Consider the following 25,934-nt stretch of genomic DNA (forward strand, 5'->3'; position numbering starts at 1 on the left):
GTAGCATAAAAATCAGGGCACTGTTGTTCATTTTGCTCTAACCAATCTAGAAATGTAGTACCTATCCAAAACACAAAAAGCAGGGCTAAATATGTCGTTTTCGAAAGCTTAAAATTGGAATGCCTTGAAAGTGGTATCAGTTACCCTCTCCATCCCCTGTGATGCGTCAGCCGCGCGGGTTGAGATTGGTTCAGATATCCGCAGTGTCACACACACATACGCACGTGCTCAGCCTACAGCACGCATTAAAACCAGACAGCTGACGGCATCTTTTCATCCAACTCCTCGGAAGACATTTAGGCTTGTCTTGCAGATTTACACGTTCTATGGCAAACGAAGCGGTACATTCTGTTGTTGTCATGCTGCCCCCCAAAACCTGCATCCCGAAGAATTACAGCTGCATGGCTGGTTTGTTTGGGAGCTTGGCGGCAGCAAACCAGTGGAAAGAAGACGGAGAGGAAGAAGGGGATGGTCTTTGTGATTCAAGCCTCGAAAATCATGTCGTGGAAGAAAGACCAAGAGGCAGGGAGTGCTTTTTGAAACCTCCGCAAAGTCCGACATTGCGAAGGCGATGTAAATCACTGCCGACCCCGGTAGAAAGAGCAAAGCTTGAAATAGCACGGAGCCGAAGCCCATCCTCTCACAAAAAGGTCAGATTCGCCGATTCTTTGGGGCTGGAGCTTACTTCAGTGAAGCACTTTTGCGACGCCGACATGCCGGAGGTACCGCAACCTGTAGTAGAAAAATTTAGGAGAGGAAGCACTAACCATTTCAGTAACTTCGACAAGTTCCCCAGAATTCCTACACAGTCTATTTTCATGGAAGCCCAGTTCATTAATCCTGGCCAGTTACCAGAATTCTTGGAAAAAGTGCTCGAAGTAAAGGTGTTGTTGGAATCTGTCGAAACCAGTGAAATTTGCCTGTCAGGCATTGTTCGTGTGGTAAATCTGGCATTTGAAAAGAACGTCTTTTTGAGGTACACCCTCAATAACTGGATAACGTTTTTAGACGTTCTTGCTGCATACGTTCCGCACTCCACTGATGGGATAACTGACAAATTCAGCTTTAAGATAATCACTCCTACATTTTTGGAAAGTGAAGATACATTGCAGTTTGCAATCAAGTACTGCGTCGGTCAGGATGAGTTCTGGGATAATAACAATGGAAATAATTACAAAGTGCGACGACACCGGTTTAAAATCTCTCCACCCCGGGAATGGGAAAATGGCTGGATTCACTTCATTTAATGTATTCTTTGTTTTGGCATTCACAAGAATACGCGCGTATTTGAGCGGGTTAAACTGTGATTTTGAGCGATTGCCTTTGGGATTCCCTTGTTGGGATACATATTTTGATTTTTTTTTTGTTAGTGACGTTCCTTTAAACGTATTTGGATGACAAGTCCCCTTAGGCGGAGAGCGCATAATGGGTAATGTTGTGGTGGAACACGGCGAGCATTTAGTTGAAATTTTAATAGTAATTTTGTATTATTACTACATCAGAATTCTCATAGGCCTGTCTTAAATTGACAGGATCGGGTTCTTATGTAATACCCCAATACATGCTGCTCTATAGACGTCAGCAGATCAATTGAGCCTCCTGTAATAACACGACGAATAATATATCGGTTATATTTATTTGCAATGGTTTCACATCATTTGCATTAAAAAAATATTTTCATCTTCTCCAACGCTTTAAATAGCTTTAGGCTTCTAAACTGACCATAAAATGTCACGTTTCAGGAAAACGTGCCACGTGCCTCCAGTAATGGATATGACGACATATGGAGCATGCGTGTGTTTGTTTTTTGTTTTTTTTATGTAGCCAGATAATTTGAGCATATGACCGTTCATATGGTGTAATCCTTTAATTCACCTGACACTAAATTATATCACGTAATGATCACTGTTTTGTAGAGTTAGTCAGGGACACCTTTTGTGAAAATGCCATGAAAATGGCTCACTCAGATAAGCAGGAAAGAACAACATGTACTATTAATTTTTACTGCAGGACGTACATTTAAAAATGTTATGTTCTCGTGAACATAATTAAGTATGGTGTTTAAATAGTATATTTTCTATTTGTGTTCATTTCTCATGTTTGTTTTTATTATGTGTTAATTATACTTAGTAGTTTGGATATGCCTTACCTTTATAGTATAAAACCAAGACCATATCTGTGGATGCATGTCATGTAGTTTGGAGGTAACAAATACAGTACTGCTGTATGCGCCTCAAATCTAGAACAGTCACGTAGGCTCCATTAATATTATAATGGCTGCAAACTCATTGGGCTACAAATTCTGCCTACCTCTTTCAAACAATATATTTCCTGGAAGAAATACCAAAACATTTTCATGAAATGTCTTTACTGTAATGGGTAAGGATGTTAAGGTGAAGAATGTATGTGATCTGGAGGGAGGTTATGGCTTCCATTCTCTTTCTTTAAAAAAAAGTCTAAGAAGATTCAAAAATGGAATTGGACTGCTGGATAATACGTGTATACTTATTTTTGGCAACTGTAGCCATGCTGTTTCCAGTATTTAAAGTCGATGAAGTATGCCACTTTTAAAAAAAAAAAAAAAAAAAAAAAAGTTTCAGTTTTAACTGAATGCTGTCTTTATTTTCCTAACCATCATTTGTCACCATGTGTAAATAATTAGCAGCTGATTTGTGCAATAATTGGTTTTTTTTTGGTGAGGAATACAAGAAATATGTAGGTGAGTTTTAAAAAAAAAAAATTTTTAAATTTGGCTTCTGCTTAAAGGAAAGTGCTTTCTTTGTGTGTATTAGCCATCCATAAGGATGGAGATGGCAAGGAATTTACGTTACGGTTAATATAACAGTATTGTCTCATGCTGCTGTGTGTTGGCTGTCACAGACTCTTTTTCTGGTCATGCATAGCCTGGGCCCAGCCCAATTTTCCTTATAAGGACAAGGAGTGAATGTGACCTTGGTAGAACAGAGCTTAATGGGAGTGTTTCGTGCCAAAACCTCAGGACTGTGACCCCCTTCAGGCTCCGAGCCGAGGGCTCCTTACAGAACTGTGTGCTTTTCTATATTGTGTTTTCGTCTCGTAAGGCACATTTTAAAGCATTTACAGCATTGCTAGGGTGATGTTGGTTGTTAATTTTTTCTTCCTGGTTTTAAAATCTGTGACGGTCTTCTTTCAACAAAAACAGTTAGACGCTGTAAATGAAGAAGTTGTTTTTAGGAATTGTCCCTCGACTCTGTCTTGCCGATTCGTTGTACTACTGCTGCTTGCACTTGTGCTTAGAAGTGTTATGGTGAAGTCTTCTTGAGTTTGAAATATTTATACACAAGGTGTTATTGTGGTATAAATGACTGTGAAGTTAATCATTGAGTCATCATACTGGGAAATTGTTTTGTATAGACAATGGGTGGTAGCTAAAATAATATTAAATTTGAAGAGGATGTAAGTAAATTTTTTTTGCCATAGAAGGCAGGCCTTCTGGTTGCTTTTTCCTTACAAACCTAGTGGGACATTGCCGGGATCTTGATGTCATCCAGAAGTGCAAATCAAGTGTAGCAGATATATAAATTTCAAATTGATAAGGTAAAATGTGCAATGGTACAATTGTCTTTAAAGCAAAGCTGATGGCTGCACTTTATTGAACTAACTCTTTTTCCATTTGGCCAACTGATTCCATTATTTTTTAATTGTGTAAATAAAAATTGTATTTGAATTTACTATTATGCCTGAAAGAGCCTTTTCGGTGGGATTTGGTGGGCGAGATTTATGAAAGTGTGGGCGTAAAAACTGATATAAATTTTAGCGTGAACCCGGTTTTATGCTTTTGCATGATATTGCACATTTGTGAAAAAAAATACTGAAATGCAATATGTAATGATGTTGCAGCGAAATGATTTCAGCATCAAAAATGAAACTTCCATGGTGCATCAGTGGGTCTCCTACGTACCTGATTGATTCACTATTCAACTGCCAGTCAATCTAGTGTCTCACAAATTTTAACATCAGAACTCAGCCTTTTTCTGGGTTATAGCTTGAAACCTTTATCGTCAATGCTCAAATGCTCAAAATGATTTATGTTAGATGACTAGGAAATCTGTTCGTCTCTAATCTTTTATACTGAAACACAAGGCTACATGCAATAGGCAGTTATGTGTAGTGGGTAGGCCTGCCTCCGCTCACCAGCTTTTGGTTTTGTGTCTGAATATTCTCTTTGTATGTGGCCCCACATCCTTCGGTTTGGAGGTGATCGATCTGGAAATGACGGTGCTATGTTTTGAGGTTTTTTTTGTTGAGTTGTGGGCATGGGGGACCGCAGGTACCTCCTAGATGACCTGTGCGAGTCTCTGAACTGGCTTTTAGGGTAACGGGTAAGGAAGGTTCGTGGCTTTTGAAAATGAAATGGCACCTTGACTTCTGAAAAGAGAAGGTATCGATTGTTTACCGAGCCGAGTATATTGGCTTTTGATTGCATGTTTTGTGTGGACTGAATTTAGCTGTGGCAATAGGCACCGTTCTGAAAGGCTAGGGATGTACTGTGAGGGAGGCTGGTGAATGGCATTCATAACCAACCACTTTTCTGAGACTACTAATTAAAATCTTTCATGTTTATGTTTCCTAATGCTAATGGTGCGGTCCTGTGTATCGGATACGTTTCACATTTTCAGGAGTGAACGTGTATCTTATTAGGCCTATATTTGGTAGCAAAAGGTTGTAGATATTTTTTTTTTTTGTAATCTATGCAAACCTTTTCTCAGAGTTAATGTCTTTTGTCTTTCTTTTTTTGATGTTTCATGGCTGAATGCTAAACACTGTATTTGTGCTGTTGGCATGTATAGTTAAAACATGTATGTTCTTTTTATGGTGACTTTAGCTTACATTTTGTTAATACAACTGCATTAAAGACCTTTGTGATGGAAATCCAAAGTTGCATGTGTATTATTTATAGTCGTGATTTTGTGTGTTGGACTGTTATTACCTTCATAGATGATTCATGAATGTAATGGAGGATCACTGCAGGCATCACTTACATTGCACACCAGGAATATAAAATTTCTGTTACTGTTGTTCTATTGGGTCTTTCATGAACCAATCAGTTCTAAGGTGTGTCTTTACTTGAATTGACTGGTTCTGTCACTGCCATGCCTGGAGAGACTGAATAATGTCTTTTCATGAAAGAGATCAGTACTTAAATTTTTTTTCTTACCCTTATTGTACAAAAGGGTTGAATAGCAATGTAGATAATCTGTTATGACAGTGGGGTGTAGAATCACAGTTTAATGGTGTGGAAAATCTGTTATGAAACCTTAGTCTTTGTTCATTGTTGTTTTAAAAAATTGCACTGAAGTTTTTTTGTTTTTTTTTCTTCTTCTGTGGGAATGCATTTTGGATGCATTCCCATGATTAATGTTTTTTTCTTCTTCTGCATAAACATGAGTAGAACAAAATTGGCCCACTCACCTTACCCACCACCAATGTGTAGCACCCACCTGGGTGATGCACGGCAGCCAATTTGCGCCAGAACGCTCACCACACATTAGCGAAGGTGGAGAGGGAGAGAACATTTATCTAGCCAATTAAGTCGGGGGATGATTTTTTTTTTAATGGCAAGTTTGCGAGAGCCAGATCTGGGATTTGGCCAGGACATGGAAATTTGCTTTTAGATTAGGCCATTAAGGTAGCTAATGGCAGACCTGGACATCTGGGGAATGTCTGGTTACTGCAAACAGCGGCACAGTCATAAATGACCCCTTGCACCAAAGTCACAAAATGCCATTTATATTTTACAGGATTCAGAAGGGATTCAAAAGCAGGTGAGAAAGGGATATATATCTCTGAAGAGAAATGTTCGGAATGGTTTCTTCCACAATGTGCTGGGCAGCACTGGTAAACTGCTATTGACGGGAGAGCACCGTTTGCCTGAGGAAATGGCGCTTTGTTTTAAAGCCCGTTCATTTTGTATCTGATTGCCGAATTCCCATCTCTATTTCTTTTCATGTCCTCTAATGCCAGGGGAGGTCAGGAGCCAACAACCATGCCAATTTCTGTCACTGCTGTGAGATGAATATAAACTGTTATTATATTTATTTATTTATTTTAAAAAGCCTTCTTTTAGAATGGATGGAATGCCCGTCTTACAGACCTCAGATGTGCTCTGGATAGAGTGGATGGACTCCATTGGCTTTTTGCTTTTGAAAATACAGTGTATTGTGTAGACACATTCATTCTGATCTGTTAATTAGAGAGTATTTGTGCAGACATTTTGAATCAAGGCCATGTATAGAAATTCAATTCTGATTAATATTTAACACCGTTAGGGTAGGTTTATATGTTAAGTGCCAGTAAGGAATAATGATTGTTTCAAGTACACGGAGCTCTGTTTTCAACCAAATTCATAAAATGAATACCAACAGCACATAATTAACAGAAAAAAGTTACTGCAAAAATCCTACTTTTGTTGCGACACAAAGACCTGTCTCTCCCTACCTCACCTACAAGGCTCTCCTGACACTTTTTAGCTATCCTCCTTCCCTCTAGGGGTAATATTTTATAGGTATGTCCATGTGAAGATACTGTAGGTTGCCTATATTGTGCCTGTCATTTGTGTTGACAGTTATAGTTGTTGGTTAGTTCCATTACCCCTACACTTAAAATACGGTTTCTCTGCCTCCTTGGTGACATTGCACTTCTGTGTTGCTGAGACTGAACAGTGATGTTCTCAGTTTCCAGACGTTTCAGAACGAGAGCAGCTCGTTTTTGCAATGTAATGTGTAATAGGTTACACAAATTTGAAAACTACCAATTTTCTTAAAAAAGGTATTTGGAGATGAGCTTTTACATTTCCTTGATTTCAGAAAAGGAACGTATATTTTATGTAATTCCTGTCATAAACAGGCAATGAGGCAATGAATGGAATATGCCAACAATTAACACCAAAATAAAAACCACAACTCACATGACATTGCACAATAATATTAAAATTATTTTCTTGAATTTTGTATGCGGTTTTTCAGTAGAAATGGACACTGAGTAATAAAAGACCAGGAAGTGATGTTTGCCGTGCCCTTAGAGTTGTTTGAACGGGTGATGCTTGCGGCTCAGAAACCATGGACACTGTTTGGTGCATACCCCTGCGTCAGGGGACTTTGACCACTGACACACATTAAGCACGGTTGGGTAGAGTCACACTGATAGTGCTCAGCCATGACACCAGCAAGTCTGCGGTCCTGGGCTCTGTTTTGGGCATTCTGTTCCACGTTCTCTCACAGCTCCCTGGCTCAAAATGGAGGAGCCTCTTTTCCTTTTGTGCTGCCCAGTCAGTGCGGCCCAAACCGGTTCTACAACACTGCATCTCTGCAGTGCAGCACATGCGGGTCCAATCAAAGCAGAAGCCTCAGTGGTAAGTCAGTTATCCAAAAGGAAGTTATTTTCATGGTGTTTTCCGTTATGGATGAAATTGCTAATGTGGGTTAATAATTTAATTTTTACATTCTTGTTTCAGCAACTAATTTGAGAATATATTTATACATTGACTTATCGATTTTTACAAAACATTTGACCTCAGAAATATGTGGCTTTTAGGCACAGTCTGTCTGTGACATTGTCTCAGCATTGTGGTGTGTGTGTGTGTGTGTGTGTGTGTGTGGGTCTGTTTGACTGTGTGTGTGTGTGTGTGTGTGTGTGTGTGTGTGTGTGTGTGTGGGTCTGTTTGACTGTGTGTGTGTGGGTCTGTTTGACTGTGTGTGTGTGTTTGTGTGTGTGGGTCTGTTTGACTGTGTGTGTGTGTGTGGGTCTGTTTGACTGTGTGTGTGTGTGTGTGTGTGTGTGTATGTATGTGTGTGTGTGGGTCTGTTTGACTGTGTGTGTGTGTGTGTGGGTCTGTTTGACTGTGTGTGTGTGTGTGTGTGTATGTATGTGTGTGTGTGGGTCTGTTTGACTGTGTGTGTGTGGGTCTGTTTGACTGTGTGTGTGTGTGTATGTGTGTGTGTGGGTCTGTTTGACTGTGTGTGTGTGTGTGTGTGGGTCTGTGTGTGTGTGTGTGAGTGTGTTCCCATCAGGCCTACAGTGTGTGTGTCACAGTGGTTTCACTGTCATAGACCTGGGCTCTCCTCGAGTGCAGTGCTCTGTCTGTGTAAGTACCTGAAATGTGATAGAAAAATCCATTCAGTTTCATTCCATGAACTTCAGTCTTTGCTCCAAGCATGCCTATATATAGCATAATAAATTTCACATTTGAGCTGTTTAGTGGAGATGAAAAAAGCATGAACAGAGTATGAAAAGAAAAATCAGAAAAATTTCTGAAATCATAAAATGTCATAACACCAAATAATATGGGCTGCAATCATGACTGATAGGGACTTGGATTGAAGCTAAAATGAGCTGTTTAATTATGGTAGGAATCAATCAATCAATCAAACTAATGGCTGTGAGATTTTGGATTGCACATGGCACATAGCAGAGCAGCATAAGATGTTAAGTTAACCCTGATGGTACAGTAAGTTAAAATTAGTGTGTTCTCCTGGGATGGATATACAGATATAGCTGTACCCTGATTTATGCCCATATACAGTTTTGAATTAATTGTCTGTTTCAGTAAGGAAACACCATAGAAATATCAAATTATATACCACTGGATACCTCATGTGTTGTCTGTATGCCCAAATAACAGTAATAGCCTTCTTTGACATTGTATTGTGATGACATATCTGCAGTGTTACAGCAATGTTTACTGAAATACAGCTGAAATATACTGAAATATTGTGGTAGCTCGGTATCCATGGGAATGGCTTGTCACTTGTCACAGAATGGGACAACCTCACTGGACCAGAGAAGATGCCTTCAATGCCTGCATGGCAGAGGGAACTGTGTGTGTGGACCTGATCAGACTCTGGGTGAGAATGCTCGCAGTAGCCTGCCGTTACTTGTATTGCATCGTGTTCAGACCAGGCCTAACCAATATGTGTTCCCTTGGGGTGCAGTTCTTCCGAATGTACAAATGTAAAAGGACCTTTGAAAGACTGCACTCATTGTAAATGACTGTGGAGGTGTGTGTAGCAGTTATGGCTGGTCTAGGTCCGACTGTAAGAGTTAAAAGGAAAAGGGAGTGGAGTGGGGAATGGATAATGGGAATATGCAGCCCCGAAGAGCAACTCTGGTCCCTTTCTGCCCAACCCATGCTAACTAACCTGGTTAGTCTTTGAAAGCTTGTCGAGTATGAGGTGGCTTTGAATGCTGAATTTGGGACACTTAATCTGTCCAAGAGTCCAAAGAGCATATCCGCAATGGAGAATTAAAATTCCACCTAGAGTCACCTTCAGAAATGAAAATGGGAAGTAACAAAGCAAAATAACAAAATAGTGTCCCGATGGAAGAATTTGTAATCCAACTGGGAACATCGACTAATTTGAGTCACTACAGTGAGCAGAGCGGCAAAACAAGAGTTGAGTTTGAATAGAGTGAGTCAGTGGTCAAGCATGAAATCCAATCAGCAAACAAACCAGAAGGGCTAGACAAGAATCGAGAGCTGAACAAAATACGGTCAGTCATGCAAAGTCAGTGAAGTAATCACTGCCCACAAGTGCAGAGCTTGAATTCGAAGAGCTAGTCTCCCTGGTGACTTTTACAAACCGAGCCAAAAATGACCAATTTGATTACAAACCTGAAGAACGCAAGACACACATGCAGCAGAGACAAATCGACAAATGCAAACACAAAACGTCCGTCAGAGGTCTTAACAGAAGCACACTGTATTCTCTGATTGAATCATTTTGACTTTAACTTGCCCATCCCCCCGCAGCTGAGAATCTGAATGACCTGACTGCGTCATGTGTGACCTGTCCCTCAACTTTAGTGGGAAAGCCTGGCACAGCTTCGTAAGTCAAAATAAATAGAACTCCAGTGTTTGCTTATTTGGCTTTGAAAAATCTACTGAATTTTGCTCTTCTGCATTTATCAGATAAAACCTATTATCTTCTCAGGAAATGGTATTGTATAGGTCTGCCTGAATTATATGGACTGCATTTATATAGCGCTTTTATCCAAAGCGCTTTACAATTGATGCCTCTCATTCGCCAGAGCAGTTAGGGGTTAGGTGTCTTGCTCAAGGACACTTCGACATGCCCAGGGCGGGGTTTGAACCGGCAACCCTCCGACTGCCAGACAATCGGTCTTACCTCCTGAGCTATGTCGCTGTTGATGTAGACATAAACTACAGTTCAATGTCTACATCAAAAGTCTGATTGTTTTCCTCCAGATGTGTCCTTTGCCAGGAGACATTTTATGCTGTGTCAGGTACATGCACCTGTCCAGATGAGCTCCTGGTAAGCATCCTTTACGACTGACTATTTATCGATGAGCAGCTGTTTTTTCTAGGACGTATGCCTACCTTGATGCTATATAAAGCCTTGTCAGGTGGAGCCACTGTCCAGGCCAACCAATCTAATACCAGCTAACCATTAGTTTTAAGAAAACCAAATCAGAGGAACTAAAGCACTGTAACAGATGGTCATGCCAGAGGCATTTTCCAGCCGGTGCAGTGCATGCCTAAAGGTGAGGCTGCTCTCCATGGTCCTGAAAGTCTCCCAGGATTTCTGAGGCACCGGGTGGAGCAACACTGCTTCCCCACTCTTCCCAGCACAGCATGGGTTAATTATTGCCAAAAATTAATGTTAGGCGCAAAATATAAAAAAGCATAACATTTGAAGTGTTCTGACCATCGCTCCATGAAAACAGTGACAAAAATATCCTGGTAACGGAGCAGAAACTGTGTTTTTGAGACACCTGGGGAATACCACAGATGTTTACCCAGAATCGTTGGATCATGCTAATTGGATTCTGTTTACTGTGAGGCAATGAAAGCTGGCCCAATACGATGTCCTTTTTAATGTGTCTGTGGTTACAGCTGGGTGGGCTGTGCTTCAATGACACGCGCACCGCAGCTGTGCAGGTAAAGGCATTTCTGATCGGTGGGTTTTGGATAAAGATAAGGACTGTATCTATACTGCATTATTTTACATGTCACTTATTCCAGTCAGATTATGTTATGCTGTAACCTCAAAAGAAAACTAATACCATACTTTCCTTTAATCGGTTTAGTTGGATAACTATTTTGTTGAAGAATTTAATATGACTGATTTAGAATTGATAGCATACTTCATACGTGCTCTCTGGATCACATGCACGCTGGATGTTTTTTATGCAGGGTAGTGTACCCCCAGCCTCCATTTGGTTCAGATTATACTTGGATTCCAGCTTCCTGGCCTGCTCAGTAAGTGGTCCACATGCCGAGTGTAAATCCTCCAATCATACGATTGAATCAGCACAGGAGGTGGCAACGCTAACATCTATAAATAGTTTGTTCGCTTGTTGAATTTGTGTTCATCCTGGTGAACATGTTAAAACTGGCTGATTCTTTCTTGATTCTTTTTTTTCAGATTTATAACAATGCAACTGCTTGCCAGCTTCTCACTAATATGGTCCTGCTGGACCCAGCAGGAGAGAACTCTAAAGCCTTCAATCTTTACAACAGAGCATCTTCACAATCCCCGCCTCTGTGAGTTTGTCTGTGCGCCACCTTAAGAGATGCTTTGCTTGAGAGCAGGGCAGCCATATTTGTTTCTCATTATGTCTGTTTCAGCACGTTTCTCACTGAGTAAACAGGATTGTCACATCACATTAAATCAACACTCTGGCAGGGGTAACATGCACTCTCAATAATTCCAAAAAGGTGCCTCTTCCAAAGCTGGAAAGACGCCCAGGTCCTTTGCTGTGGCTGGCTGAAAATAAGAATGGAGTGTATATATACTTCAGGCCCTGTAATATCTTCCCCCTCTGTGCATGTAGGTGAGGTGTGATAAAGCACCCATGGTGATGAAGGGCTATGCGCTCTCTCTCTATCTCTCCCTTTCTACCTCTCTCCCTCTCTCCCCCTCTCACTCTCTCTCTCCCCTTCTTTCTCTCTCCCTTTCCTTCTCCCTCTCTACCTCGCTCCCCTTCCTGCTCCCCCCTCTCTCCCCCCCCTCTTTCTCTCTCCCTCTCCCTCTCCCTCTCAGGCAGTTCCTGCCGCAGCTGTTTTATAGTGAGTCTCTGTCCCTGGAACAGACGGCCCCCACCGGACTGACTTTCCTCTCCAACTCCCAGGTCTGTGTCATCTGGCTGTCTCCCTGCCTGCCTGCCTGCCTGGCAAGCTTGCACAGATGGAGATGAGGAGAGACAGCAGTCCTGATAAATCACTGTCTCCAAGGCCTTCTGCCCCAATAAGCCAATCCACCATCGACACCCACCACAGCATGATGGACTCACAGCATATCTGTTGTTGTGTTTTTTTGTTTTTTTTTGTTGAAATGCAGATTAACCTGAAGGTTGTGAAATTTGATGCCAGAGGCAGCTTTCTTGGATGGGAGGATGTACTGGGTGGAACCCTGCAGGTAAATCCTCCCAGTTTACCAACTGCTTTTTTACTATGTTGCCATGAAACTGTTACTGTGTAAGTCAGTTTGAGGCTGATTCTTCTTTTTTTTTAAATTGGAATTTAGAATTAGAAAACACTATTTATGTTGGCTTTAAATATCTTATACATGAAAGTTTTTTTCATATTCATTATATCTTGATATATATTCATCTTGATATCCTGCTCTAAAAAAGAATAAAAATAATTTCCAAGCTGTATCATTACAGTTGATTTTGATCAGATCATGGTACATACATTTTTCTGGAGCTCTGTTGCTCCAGAAAAATGCAGATTTAATTTGTAGTTTGTGCTTCTAGCTTTGTCCAGACACCCAGCAAAGACTGGATGCAGCATATCTCTTTGGGACAACTTATCTGCAATCTGTGAGTATTGGAATCTACTTAATACTTACAGTCCAAATAAATTCTGATGTCTAGATTGCAATCAGATTGGCAAACTCATTCATTCATTCAGACCATGTGATTGGCCTTCTAGTGTTCCATTGCAGTTATGGAGCTGCTCTCCAGATATCCTGAACCAGTGTTCTATCAGCTCTTCCTGAAATACCGGGACAGACAGGGAGTGGACATGGTGTGGCCTATCCCTGTCCAGCATCTCAATCAGGTGTCCAGCCCAGGTCAGGATGTTCCAGATCATTTAATGTTTCATGTGTCTTGTGATGCGAGTGGTCATCTATAAATGGGTTGAAATTCAGCTTAAAATGGCATCCATGTTGTTATCCTGGAAGAGACCACAGTCACATGCATACTCGTATGACAGGGGCAGCAGTGTAGTATAATGGGTAAGGAGCTGGTCTTGCACTGTAAAGGTCGTAGGCTTGAGTCCCAGGTTGTGCACTGTCGTCGTACCCTTGAGGAAAGTACTTAACCCGCATTGCTTCAGTATATATCCAGCTGTTGTCTGCCGTGTAAATGCTATGTAAAAAGTCGTGCAAGTCGCTCTGGATTAGCGCATCTACTAAATGCCTGTAACGTGATGTAACCTGTAATGTCATATATGTGCATCCTCCGGTGGGTTCTCATTGCCAAACTCATTGCTTACTCTTACCTAGTCCAGCATATCTTAAAAGCAGCACATGTTGATTATCACTAACTATCCTTTATTTTTAGGATTTTAACATTTTGAGATCATGGTATCCCTGCCGTTTTGATCATTTTGGATCTTTTCTGTATCTTCAAAAAGCATTAGTTTTGCTGTCTATGAGTCTGACTGGGGATTCAGTCTAAATTTGTCCTTTGATTCAACTCACTATGAAATGAAAGGGTGATTGCTTGTTAAATCTTAGTTGACTATTATTTTATTTATGGAAAGGAACAAGGCATAAGATTTTTTTAATTCACTAAGACAATTTAGCAAGTTAAATTTAGTCCTCCCCAAACTCAACTGTGTTGGTGAAGATAAATACTATGACTTTATTAATTAATTCATTCATTCATTCATTTGTATTGTAAGTCAAATTTGACAAATTTAGACAAATATTGGCTGAACCCAAGCCTGTGTATTGACCCTGCTTTTCAGGTTCAGGTCTCAGTGACCACACCTGTGTTTACAGACGGATCCATGGCTGTGCGGCGGTTCTTCCTGGTGGACGGACTGACAGGAAGAGACCGCAGCGTGACTCAGCAGCCTCTGTCCGTCCGCTATCTCAGCCGCCTGTTGCTGCGGTAACATCGATTTTGAGAGTCTGCTTTCCTCATGAGAGCTGGTTTCATAACATCCAGAGACCTTGTAAACTACTGTATAATGTGCAGACATCTCTGCGGTCTGTCGTTATGAAAGGATTTTACACAATCATAGTTTTCAAAGTAACGTCTGCTTCAGGTCAAAATCAGTGTAGCTGAACAATAATTTTCCAGCAGTCTACCTCCACTGTATTTAGAAATGTGACGAGACAGGACGAGCTTTGGGACACGGCTCTCTTGTGTTCTTGAAACAGTGTGAACGTTCCAACCAGCAGCCCAGCAGCCACACCACCCTTCCAGCTACTGGTTGAGTACAACACAGTCAATGACCCAGCCAACGCAGTGGCCCAGGTAGTTAAGCTTTTCCATGGTTGCTTCTCTTACCGCTGCTTTGTATAATAAAATATACACCCGCTGTGGGTATAATCACCAGACCAAAGGCTTTTTCTAGTTTCATATATATTTAGCATTTTAGAAAGATTTTTAAATTCTCGCTAATGTGCCTCTAATGTCATCAGCGTGTCAACTCCAACCAATAGAAGCACTGCAGCTGAAGCATTGCCTCTCCTGATGGTCTTGGTATTTATGTTACATTTTCGAGTTCAAATTTTACAAGGGAACTTTACAAGAGATCTGAACAAATTCAGTAAAGGTTATGCCAATTTATGTCAATGGCTGGCACAAAGTCCAGTATGTCTGTTGGAATGAAGTTGGCATGAGATTATTTAAAGATTTGTATGGGCTAAAAACAAGGTAATATTTCAGAAATTCCAGCGAGCCTGTGTATTGTAGTTAGAACGGACATGATATACTTCCTGTTCCAGTAAAGGTTCTGGAAGCGGCCTTCTTTGGCAACCCAGCAGAAAGTGCATTACAGTAATCAATCTGACCAAAAACAAAAGCGTTAATGCGGTGTTAAGAAGGATCTTGCCTGTGCAATATTCCTGAGGTGAAAGGGGGGCACTTCTGGACACGTTGCCGATGCGAAATTTAAAGATACGGTCAGGGATTAAAGCTAATCCCTGATTTCCTTACTTTGTGTTTATCCTGTTGGGCTAGTTTACAGGGAGATATGAATCTAATCGTTTCTCTGTGTTTTTGAGCCTATCAAGAGAATCTCTGTCTTCTCTTCATCTAATTTTAGGAAGCTGTTGCTCATCCACCTTATGACGCTAGGCAAATGACTAACCAGATGATCTGGAACATTGGCATCATCTGATGCTGTTGAAACTGTATGTCATCTGCATAACTGTGAAAGATGACACTATGTTCACAGATAATATTGCGGAAGTGGGAGGATATATAAAGTTTATCCTTATGGAATTACACAGATAATATACATTTTTTCTGATGTACTATTCTCCATCATTTTTGTGTGATACTGTTCATGTATCTTACATTTTACATGAAACGCAGCCAAATTTTCTATATTTTGTATTTGTAATTCTTGTCAGTTTATGTCCCAAAGCTGCAATCCTAATGAATTAGTTAATTGTTTTACTGATCTCTGTTTGTCTATTCCAGTACTGTTGCCTTGTTTAAAACCCCATTATGGTGAGCAAGATGCACTCTGTGTGTAAACGACAGCATTTAGAGCCTCAAAAGGGAAAGCAGAAGAGCGGACTGAAAAAGGCGGTCCTCTAATCTTCAAGTACATTACTCAGACACAAGAAGTCTTTTGTCTTTATTCAACCAAATGTGTCAAAGAAACTAGAGCTGCATATTTCTCAGAGCTTATTTCTGTCCACTGGCATGATCTTTGGTTTTTTCAGTTTTTCACAGACAGGTGCTTCTGCGTCATCATCTGAGGGCTGTGAGAAATTCTTGGCCTTTTTCTGTGAATACGTTTTATATCATTAGATCATCAATTTCTCCCCCTAGTTTAATTGCAGATCTTCATCATACTGAATTAATTAACAAGCTCAAGCCTATTTCTCTACAAGATCTCATGAACACATCTAGCCCTGTGGATATTTCACCAATGAGATTTGTCAAAGAGGTTATGAGAGGCTATTGGCCCTGTGTTGCTCTCTATAATTAATACTGTAGCTCACTTTTCACTGGTTTCACTTTAAGCATGGATGCATTCAGCCCCTTCTTAAAAAGTCTAGCCTTGATCCCTCTGTCTTCAGTAATTATAGACCTATTTCCAAACTACTCTTCATTTCCAAAATTCTGTGCAATGTCTCTTTGCAACTGCTTGTGGTGGCTGTGTATAACAATCTCTCCTAGACTTTTCAGTCAGGTTTTCATCAGCATCATTGCACAGAAACCGCGCTGCCTCTTGTCTCCAGTGATATCCTGTGAAGTGCCGACGTGGGCTAGCGTTCGGTGCTGGTGTTGCTTGACCTCTGTGCTGCTGTCGGAACCATTGATCATCCCACAGTAATACATAGGCGGTGTACAGGTGTCCCGGGAACTGCTCTTGCGTGGCTCACATCCCGCCTTTCCGATTGAAATCTAATGGTGTCTATTGGAGATTTTTCTTCAAAAGCTGTTAAAATTGACTTGTGGACTGCCTCAAGGGTCTATTCTGGGCCCAATTTTGTTCTCTATTTATATGTAACCTTTGGGGCACATCATTCATCGATGTGACTTTTTTTTCATTGCTATGCTGACGATACACCGTCGTATCTGTCCATGAATCCCATTGATTTTGGTTGGTTGATTTTATTTGACTGTTTGACTGATATCAAGAACTGAATTGCTCAAAACGTCCTTCAACTCAACAAAACCAAGGTGCTTTTTTATTGGCCCTAAGCAACCTCCGGTGAGATTTTCTACAGTCCCTGGGGTTTTGGCTCCTGTATGGTTCTATTGACGTGGGGATGAGCACCTTAGTTACTTGGCCACTGCGATTAAACCATCTGCCAGAAACCTAGGCGTTGTTTTTTACTAGACTTTTACTTTTGAGGAACAAGTGCAAGCAGTTGTTATATCTTGTTTCAATCAGCTCTGAGTCATTTCTAAGATTTGACCTTTTCTCAGAATCCCAAACTTAGAAAAGGTGATTCCTTGTTTTATCACCTCTAGATTGGACTATCACTGCATTTCACACTTAGTCAGAAGGTGGATGCACACCTCCAGTCAGTCCAAAATGCAGCAGCAAGGCTTATAACTAGAACCGAAATTCATGAGCACTTTACCTCACCTCTATTTTTAGCAGAGTTCTACTTGCTCCTCATAAACTTTTGCATTGATTTTGAAAGTTTTATTGATAACATATAAAGCCCTTTATAGTCCGTCCTCTTTTTTTATATCTCTGCGCTTTTAATACCCTGCCATCAATCACACAGCTCTAGGTCTGAGGACAGAACCCTGCTGACTGGTCCAAAGTCTAGGTTTAAATCCAAAGGTGATGTCAGTTTTACTGTCAGGGCCCTTAAGCTCTGAAACAGTCTTACGGACTCTGTTCAAATGGCAAAGTCCATCTCACCTCTTAAGTCCCACTTGAAAACAAACTTTGTTTATATTTTGGGTGTTTCTAATGACATTTTATTATATTGTTTCTTGTTTCTGTCTGTATTTAGCTCTTTCATTTTGTAAAGCACTTTGTGACCTAGTGTTTTGAAAAGTATAATGAAAGTATATGAATTATTATTATTATTATTATTATTATTATTATTATTATTATTATTATTATAAAGTGCCAGCAATGTTCTGACTTGGATCTGTCAGATATGCCTGCGTTAATGACTTAATTATGGAAATCAAGGAGTAATGCAGTGGCAGAATTCTTTTTTTTCTGACTGTCCTTCATTCTCCTGCATACTGTAGGTGTCATTCGCTGTGACCTACAGCATGAGCGAAGAGGACATGCGGAGGGGCACTGCAGTAAGTGCCTTTTGTGCCGGAGCTGCATCCTGCGCGGCATCCAGCTTCAAATGCCTGAATCTGGGGAACGACTGTTCCCCGGCCGTGGCTGATCTTCATTCAGGCCTGAGAATGGGCTGTTGCCCGGGAGATCTGATTGAAAGCGCGGGGAGACGACGGTATTTTACAGTGAGCGCTGCTTGATATTCCGCCCGCTGGTCAGACCGAAAGAGTTTAAGGGAGCATTGAGGGCGAAGGACTGCCATTGACTTCTTTAATGAGCTCATTTCATTTAGTCCCCCGGTTCTACTCCTCAAAATGCAGCCCCATGTCCCAGGTTTGAAAGGGGCGCCTGAGGTAAATGCTGAAAGAAATGGTGCACTTTGCGCTTCCTTAGGGGGGGTGTAATAAACTTCTCTATATCAGTTTTTGCCGCCATGGTGGGGAACAGATGTCACCCAGACAATTTTTTATCATCGGGCTGCGCATGATGCAGGAACACTCTCATAAATCATGAATGACGCTGAGTCAGAGCCATTTTCAACCCGCCTCTAAATCACCTTTGAATGGGGACTTGGGCTGAAAATGGCTTTGTGGCACGATCAATTATGCAGCGCTGCAAAAATAGCCTCCATGTCCAATAAAGGCAAGCTTGTTTATGGCATGTTAATCTGTTTAGTTATTTTCCTAACTGTACAAAAGAACCTTGTTTACTTACAAATGACGGTGTATAAGGATATGAAAGTGGAAGTAGCATAAACAATCACACAGATGCTGGTGTGAGTGAACCACATGTTATAATTTTAAAATGAAGTTGGCATTTAAAAATGAATTAAGGCAACCATACCGCATGTGCACAATTCCAACCATTAATGCATTGAAACTATTTAAATTGGTGTGTAGAATCTAGGGTGAGATAGATGTGTGTGCAGACTGTACTGTGATTTGGCTGTGTGTGCAGACTGTTGATGTGATAGGAATGTGTGTGTGTGTGGACTTTAATGTAGGATGAATGTGTGTGCAGACTGTGGTGTGAGATGAATGTGTGTGCACCGACTTGATGTGATATGAATGTATTTGTAGACTCTAGTGTGGGATGGATGTGTGCGAAAACTAATGGGAGATGGATGTGTGTGCAGTGTGAGATGGATGTGTGTGTAGACTAATGTGAGATGGACGTGTCTGCTGACTGTGATGTGAGCTGTTCTGGGATGTGTCTGGGCATGTGGGATCACTGGGTTTGTGTTTCTCAGATATCTCTTGGGGTGCTGGGGGTCCTGTCCCTCCTCCTCGCCATGCTGGAGACGAGCAGCTGGAGTCAGAGAGCGGGACAGCAGTACATCAGTCTGACCGTGAGCCCTGGGAACAGGCTGCTCTCTGCTGTCTGTCTGTCTGTCTGTGTCTGCCTGTCTGTCTATCTGTCGGCCTGCCTGCCTGTCTGTCTGTCTGTGTCTGCCTGTCTGTCTATCTGTCGGGCTGCCTGCCTGCCTGTCTGTCTGTCTGTCATAACTCCACATGCCTTGTCTGTGCCATCTATCTGGCCATATCTTAATGTGCCCTGCATGTCTGTCTGTCTGCTATGCTATCACAAACATCCTGGCTGTCTGTCTTTATGTCTGTCTGTCCTACCTTGCCAATGTGTCTGCCTGAGCGATATCCATTCCCAGATAGTCAGTTTGCCTTGCCCGCTCATAAACTGTATGTAACTGGCCAAGCATGTGACACTGTGGCAGCTTTCACAGACAATGTGCATTGCCTTGAAGTCCTTTCTAAAATGCCTTTCCAGATAGTATGTGCAAGAGCAGCACTTTAAACGTCAGGATTTTTTAATATTAGGGGCCGCGATCACGGGTCTTATGTCAACAGACCCGAATGCTAACAATAATGACCGTTGTCTGGGCATTGGGCACAAACCCTATCGCATAAGCAGCAGTTGTGCAAATGGCATCTTTTTGTTTTTTAATCACACAATCACTACAAAAGGCTAATTGTACCTTTCATGATAATAAAGGGCTTCGTGATAGGGGGTTGAGAGGTCGCTGTGGTAATTACGAGAGTGTGGTAATTAAGCCACTCTCGCTCACTTCGGGTTTGGGTCCTCTTAACCCGCACCGCGCCTCGGTGCCAGCTGTACACTGAAGCGCTTGCTTCCCGAGGCGCTTCAGAATACAGCTACTGTCAGCGGTTTTACAAGTTTGAAGATTCACCCTGTTGTTTCTGGGTGCTGGTTGTAAAAATAATGTCCTAATGAGTTCATCACTCTGGTTGTTTATCCCGTTTTCCCCTCAGGTCATTGTGAAGTTCCTTGCCTTTCTCATTGGCAATCTCGCCAACGCGTTCTTCCTTGTGTCCTTTGGGACAAGTGTATACTGGCTGATCGCATTTAAGGTTGGTACTCTCTCACCATTGATGCAGCTATTTTTTAAAAAAGGCTGTTGCACCACAAAGGATGTCTTTGTCTGTCTGAACCATATAAAGCCTATTTTTGAACCATATAAAGCCTATTTTTGAACCATATAAAGCCTATTTTTGAACCATATAAAGCCTATTTTTGAACCATATAAAACCTATTTTTTTTTCCTGCCTGATTATGGTTTCAGTTAAAAGGTGTCATTCGACAGCTGCAATTAAGTTATAATTTGCGGTGGCAGCTTTCATTGTCTGAAATAGGCTAAAACGCAGCAGAAGGCTCCAAACACGACCTCACATTTTAAACTGTGAATGGCTATCAGCAGTTATTATGAAAACTGACATCAATGTTGGTGAAAAAAAAAAAAGGGTCCCATCTGTTGTGTTGGTTGAATGGTCTAATAAAAAAGGTGCCAGCAACTGCATTGCACTGTGCCTCTTGTCGCGTACATTTTCTGCAGGGCCAGAGATCGACAGTTAACATGGTGCTGCCCTCTTCTGGTGGAACTGTGGAAACAGATTTCATCATCTTTCTGTCCTTGGCATTTGTCTTCAAAGTGAGTTTATTATTTTGCATTGTATATTCTATACATGTTGCTTATTTTATCTGCCTGCCAAGCAGATGTTCTGATTTTACAGGTTTTTTAATATCCTTAATTATTTCCATCATCTGTTGTTAAATCCATAATATTTACATTGTTTTGCTTTGTTCTTTTTTTTTGCTAAAGGGAAAATTATAATGTGTTAGCCTTTTCTGAATGATTTTTCGGTCATGCATAAAAAATGGACTGGAGAGTGCTGGTGTTTCTGTTAATATTCATTAACGATGATCATTAAATGGGTCACCAATAAATTCAACGATTCATACGAATTTCATTGGCTTGTCCCTTCCTCTCGTAGGCCTTGCAGGTGATACACATGCTCATCGTCCAGGTGTCCATCTCCATTTTCCTCATCGACTGGGAGAAGCCCAGAAATGCAGCCAATGCCTCAGGTCTGGGCTACATTTGCAGCGGCAGTAAAATCCACACTGTCCCTCGAGAGACCCATTTTGGACCAGCCTATCTTTCTAGTGTATGGGCTATAGTTGCATTTGCCGTTGGTGAATATAGGCTGACTGGGCACTTTTTATATTTTATACAAAGGGTATAGTTTCATACCACTATATATAGAAATGAATACTATATATACACAGAACTATAGTCTGGGTAGGGTGGGGTGGAGCCAGTGGGCATGGTTGTGAGTGTGGAGGTCGTAGCCAGTGGGCATGATTGTGGGGGGCAAAGCCAGTGGCCATGGTTGTTGGGGGTGGAGCCAGTGGGCATGGTTGTTGGAGTGAGGGGCGGAGCCTGTGGACATGGTTGTTGGGGTGGAGCCAGTGGGCATGGTTGTGGGGGGTGGAGCCAGTGGGCATGGCTGTGAGTATGGGGGCAGAGCCAGTAGGCATGGTTGTGAGTGTGGGGGCGAAGCCAGTGGGCATAGCTGTGTGTATGGGGGCGGAGCCAGTGGGCATGATTGTGAGTGTGAGGGGTGGAGCCTGAAAGCTCTGTGCTCTGTCCTCTAGCAGGCCTTGGTGTCAGTGCCTGGAGGATTTTCTTTGTGGCCAATGAGTGGAATGAGATCCAGACCGCAAGAAAACTGAATCCACTGCTGCAGCTACTCACTGTTCTCTTAATACTACAGGTGAGATGGACCCTAATGTGTGCCAGTTTATAGTGTAATTTGATCGAAGTCATAAGGAAAATATTTACATTTATAAATATTTATATATCAGCTACTGCCACTTTCACTGAGATGACTTAAAGTACGCATTTATTATAGAAAGTGCAGATGACTTTAGCTCTAACAAGGACCAGTATCCAAAGACTATTCAATGAATAGCCTTTTTTGTTTGAATAAGTCCTGCTCTGTCACAGGCCAGTATCTATGCTAAAACCAGCATCCTGTTTGAAAGCTTCTTAAACTTACACCCACTGGTTTCTGCATAACTCTTTCCAGTAGCGCTTTGAGATGAAGAGTCCCTCTTTCCTTCAGAATAACCGCACTCACCTCAAGCTCTTCTGTGAATTATAGATTAGTACATGGCCTTGAACTGAGTGTAGTGTCAGTCTATGCCGGTGTATGACGTGACAGAAATGGCCCGTGGCTGTCCTGTATCCCCTGCAGGTGATTGGGGTGGAGAACATCGCATCCAGGGACCTTAACCTAGTGTTACAGCCAGAGGGCGCACGGTACTCCGCCCCCACCAGCCCCATCCTCAGATTCGGCCTCAGCGCCTCCGTCTGGCTGGCTGTGGGCCTAGCGCAGGTAATCGGCCCGTCTCTGCTCCCCCCTACTCCTCTCTGATGACCCACGCGGGGGAGAAGCCATTTCGCAGGGAAACGTTAGCGGTTGCGCTGTCTCTCATTAGCACGTTAGCGCTGAGCTGTATCTCTGTCTGTGTTCATTGCCCTCAGGTCCTCTTTTACCTGGTTATCTACGAGCGCTTTGTGGAGGACAGAGTCCGTCAGTTTGTGGACCTCTGCGGCCTGAGTAATGTGAGCTGTTTACAGATTCCTTACGGGAGCTTATTTGTCCGTTTAGTGTCCGTAAGATTAATTCAGACTTTCATACTCGTCATCTCAAGGGATACCACAGAGGAATATTGTTGAACTTTCTTCGAAGTGTTTTGTTTTTACTTTAAATCAGAAAAGATTGCTGCCATCGATAACTTGCTTTCAGTTTGATAACTGTCTTGGGATGTGTGAATTATGTGCTGTGTCCATCGTACTGTTTGTGTCCACAAAGGGCCAAGCAAATTTCCTCATGAAGGATATTGCGGTTGGATTATATTGCTGTCCCTTTCACCGCTGGGTGAGTCTGGAGCCATCTCTCTCCGTACCCGCAGGTGTCTGTGTTTATTCTTGCGCACCGTTGCTATGGTTACTACATCCACGGCCGCTCGGTGCACGGACACGCCGACGTCAGCATCGAGGCGGTGAGAGCCAACCTGAGGAGGGAGGAGGTGAGCCGAGGGCGATGACCCCCCCCCCCCACATTCATCATTCACAATTTACAGGCCCTAAACGCCGAGCAGTAACGTGTCCGCACTCCAAGGCCCAGAAGGCTTTTCCTGAAGAACGGTGGAAATGCGGAACACGTCTTCTCTTAACACCGCCATTTGTCTGAGTCCTTGACATCGTGGAATAGATTGCTCTCTGGGCCATTTCAGCTGCGTTCACTGAATCAGATCAGTAAAATGATAGCAGTGAATACACTCGGCCCCGGTGCTCGATTGCAGTGGCGTAGCATATGAAGACTCTTAATAAAAACTGTACTGTGCGCTCCTGTGTGTGTTATCCGCTACTGAGCTACAGCTGAGGATGAGTGTCTCTGATTTTCTGCCTTGGGACAGGCCAACCTCTGTGCCTTGAGGGGCCTGGAGCCGAACTCTGACATCCAGACCTTTGAGATCGCCCTGACGGACCGAGTGAGGCAGCAGCTGGACAGAATCATGCTGTCGCTCACAGAGGTGATGCAGTGTGCCATATCCCATCATCTTATTTAACTGACCACCCCAATTACTGTGCATATAATTTCTCTAATAAATAGAAATGTATTTATATATGTACTGTATATGCTCATATGAACATTACGGTCATGGTCATGCTCATGTTCATGTTCAGTCTGAGTGCCGTACCCCTGCTGGTCTTTCAAATGCGTGCAGTCAGCTGACTCACCAGAGCCACACCCCCTCTCTGCAGGCTTCAGGGGCCCGGGGCCGGAGCACTGGGGCTGAGGGGCCACAGGAGCCGCAGGAGCAGACCACTAAGGCCTATCACGCCATGAAATACTTCCTCTCCTCTTTCTTGGAGCATGTAAGTGCATTGCTGACCTGCACATGCTTTACAAACTCTGCTTCCTGGACATGAATATATCAGATCAGGAAACTCACTTCCCCTTTCGTGCTGCTTTTACTCAGGCCCACAAAGACATGGATTACATCGTGAAGGACAAGTTGCTCTTGGAGAGGATAATGAAGTATGAATTCCAGCGACCAGTAGAGAGGACCATCTTCTACAGAGGTAGTTTTAGTATTTAGGCCTGACCTCAGTGACCTTCCCAGATTCTCTGAACTTGAGGAGGAAGCACTGTTTCACTTTTGCAGAGCCCCAACTCCCAGTGCAGTGTTACATATGAGACCCGCCATGTTCTTTGTCTCGCAGATCCGGACGGTGTTTCCTTCACGAACGTCCTGTACTTTAGTAATGAGCTGACTCTGCTGCTCTTTGACACGCTGCTCTTCTGCATCATTGATCTGGGCTCCCAGAACCTAGTGCTGGCTACTGTCCTCACCTATGCAGTTCAGCAGGTGAGATGGGCGCTCCCCTTCCCCGCCTCGAAAGAAGTCACCTCCTGGCTAAATGTACATGTGACTTTGGCTCTGTGAGCCAGGTCACATTCCTCAGAACGTGCTGGAACCTCTCTCTCTCTCTCTCTCTCTCTCTCCCTCTTCCCCCCTCTCTCTCTCACTCTCTCTCCCTCTCTCACTCTCCCCCCTTTCTATCTTACTCTCTCTCCCTCTTTCCCTCTTGCCCCCCTCTCTCTCTCTCCCCTACCCCCCAGGTTTTAGACTGCGTGCGGTATTACATCTCCAGGCGCAACGTGTCAGAGAAGACCCTGGTGGACCAGCGTTTTCTGATCTAGAGGTGACTCACTGCATCGCAGTGCGCTGGTGACTTTGTGCCTGGGAACTTCGCACTGAGGCGCTGAGGCGTACGCACAGCGCCCCTCCTCAGCCATGGAGCTAATGGAGGAGTCATGTCTCCTAGATCCGCTCAAGGGGCTTCCCAGCGCGACAGTGCCTGAATGCCTTTATATCTTTTATATCTACTTTTATATCTGAGATACTCCAAATCTTGTCATCAGCTCTGTGATTTCAGGAATTTTCTGCCATGGATGCCATGGATTTATTGTGTCAAACGTTGGGAGATCTTTTATTCTTGTAGCTCTCCTTTCACTCCTGGTTTCAAAAGCACTTGTTTCAGTGTGCTCAATTTTGTATTGATGAATAGTTCTGAGAGCTTGACTATTTTTTTACTGCGTCACTGTTTCTCATGCGTATTAGCACTGATGGCTGAACAAATTTTTTGTCGCATAAACAAATCATATTTTAGGGAGAATGTCTGTGGGTATTTCTTGAAAATGAGGATTGAAACTGCATAGCCGTATACGGACTCTTCTCCAGATCCCTGAACATTTGTAACTGTACAAACTGCTTACTGCGTGCTGTCATAATTCATTTATTCAGGTGAATTGTGTCTGTTCTCTAATCTTAAGGACATATCATGATATCATGCTACTGGAACATAATTACCAGATAATTTAATGCCATTTGTGCACCTGTTAAGCAACATATATTTACACAGGGGATATTTTAATTATACTTTTAAATAATCTCCTTCAAACAATGTTTTTCATATTCTTTTGTGCCTATTAATATTCAAGTGGCAGAAACAACAATAATAAAATAAAATACAAGATTACAAGCTTACCTTCTTTTTCTGTTTTCGATCAAAACTGAGAACTAA

The 25,934-nt window shown here is 42.4% G+C and overlaps 2 protein-coding genes and 1 long non-coding RNA gene across 3 annotated transcripts; all 3 read left to right on the plus strand.

Annotated features, from left to right (window-relative positions):
- Positions 1 to 85: 85 nt before the first annotated feature.
- Positions 86 to 4,911, plus strand: LOC118214829 (protein phosphatase 1 regulatory subunit 3E). The gene has a single exon (XM_035395086.1). The coding sequence runs from the start codon at positions 327 to 329 to the stop codon at positions 1,245 to 1,247; it is 921 nt and encodes a 306-aa protein (XP_035250977.1). The 5' UTR covers positions 86 to 326; the 3' UTR covers positions 1,248 to 4,911.
- Positions 4,912 to 7,207: 2,296 nt separating this feature from the next.
- LOC118214835 lies at positions 7,208 to 8,875 on the plus strand. The gene is made up of 3 exons (XR_004762695.1): positions 7,208 to 7,390; positions 8,049 to 8,122; positions 8,795 to 8,875. It is a non-coding gene; the product is annotated as an uncharacterized LOC118214835 (long non-coding RNA).
- Positions 8,876 to 9,669: 794 nt separating this feature from the next.
- On the plus strand, positions 9,670 to 25,892 carry LOC118214833 (meckelin-like). Its single transcript, XM_035395091.1, has 25 exons — positions 9,670 to 9,863; positions 10,244 to 10,310; positions 10,892 to 10,936; positions 11,192 to 11,257; positions 11,424 to 11,542; positions 12,042 to 12,129; positions 12,339 to 12,416; positions 12,757 to 12,822; positions 12,935 to 13,076; positions 14,013 to 14,124; positions 14,397 to 14,493; positions 17,920 to 17,976; positions 19,209 to 19,307; positions 20,245 to 20,343; positions 20,826 to 20,921; positions 21,265 to 21,358; positions 21,929 to 22,047; positions 22,531 to 22,671; positions 22,821 to 22,901; positions 23,252 to 23,368; positions 23,759 to 23,875; positions 24,108 to 24,221; positions 24,326 to 24,428; positions 24,570 to 24,715; positions 24,970 to 25,892. The coding sequence occupies exons 5-25, from the start codon at positions 11,463 to 11,465 to the stop codon at positions 25,048 to 25,050; spliced, it is 2,127 nt and encodes a 708-aa protein (XP_035250982.1). The 5' UTR covers positions 9,670 to 9,863; positions 10,244 to 10,310; positions 10,892 to 10,936; positions 11,192 to 11,257; positions 11,424 to 11,462; the 3' UTR covers positions 25,051 to 25,892.
- Positions 25,893 to 25,934: the final 42 nt, after the last annotated feature.

This window comes from Anguilla anguilla, chromosome 16, assembly GCF_013347855.1.
Source record: "Anguilla anguilla isolate fAngAng1 chromosome 16, fAngAng1.pri, whole genome shotgun sequence".
Lineage (NCBI taxonomy): Eukaryota > Metazoa > Chordata > Actinopteri > Anguilliformes > Anguillidae > Anguilla > Anguilla anguilla.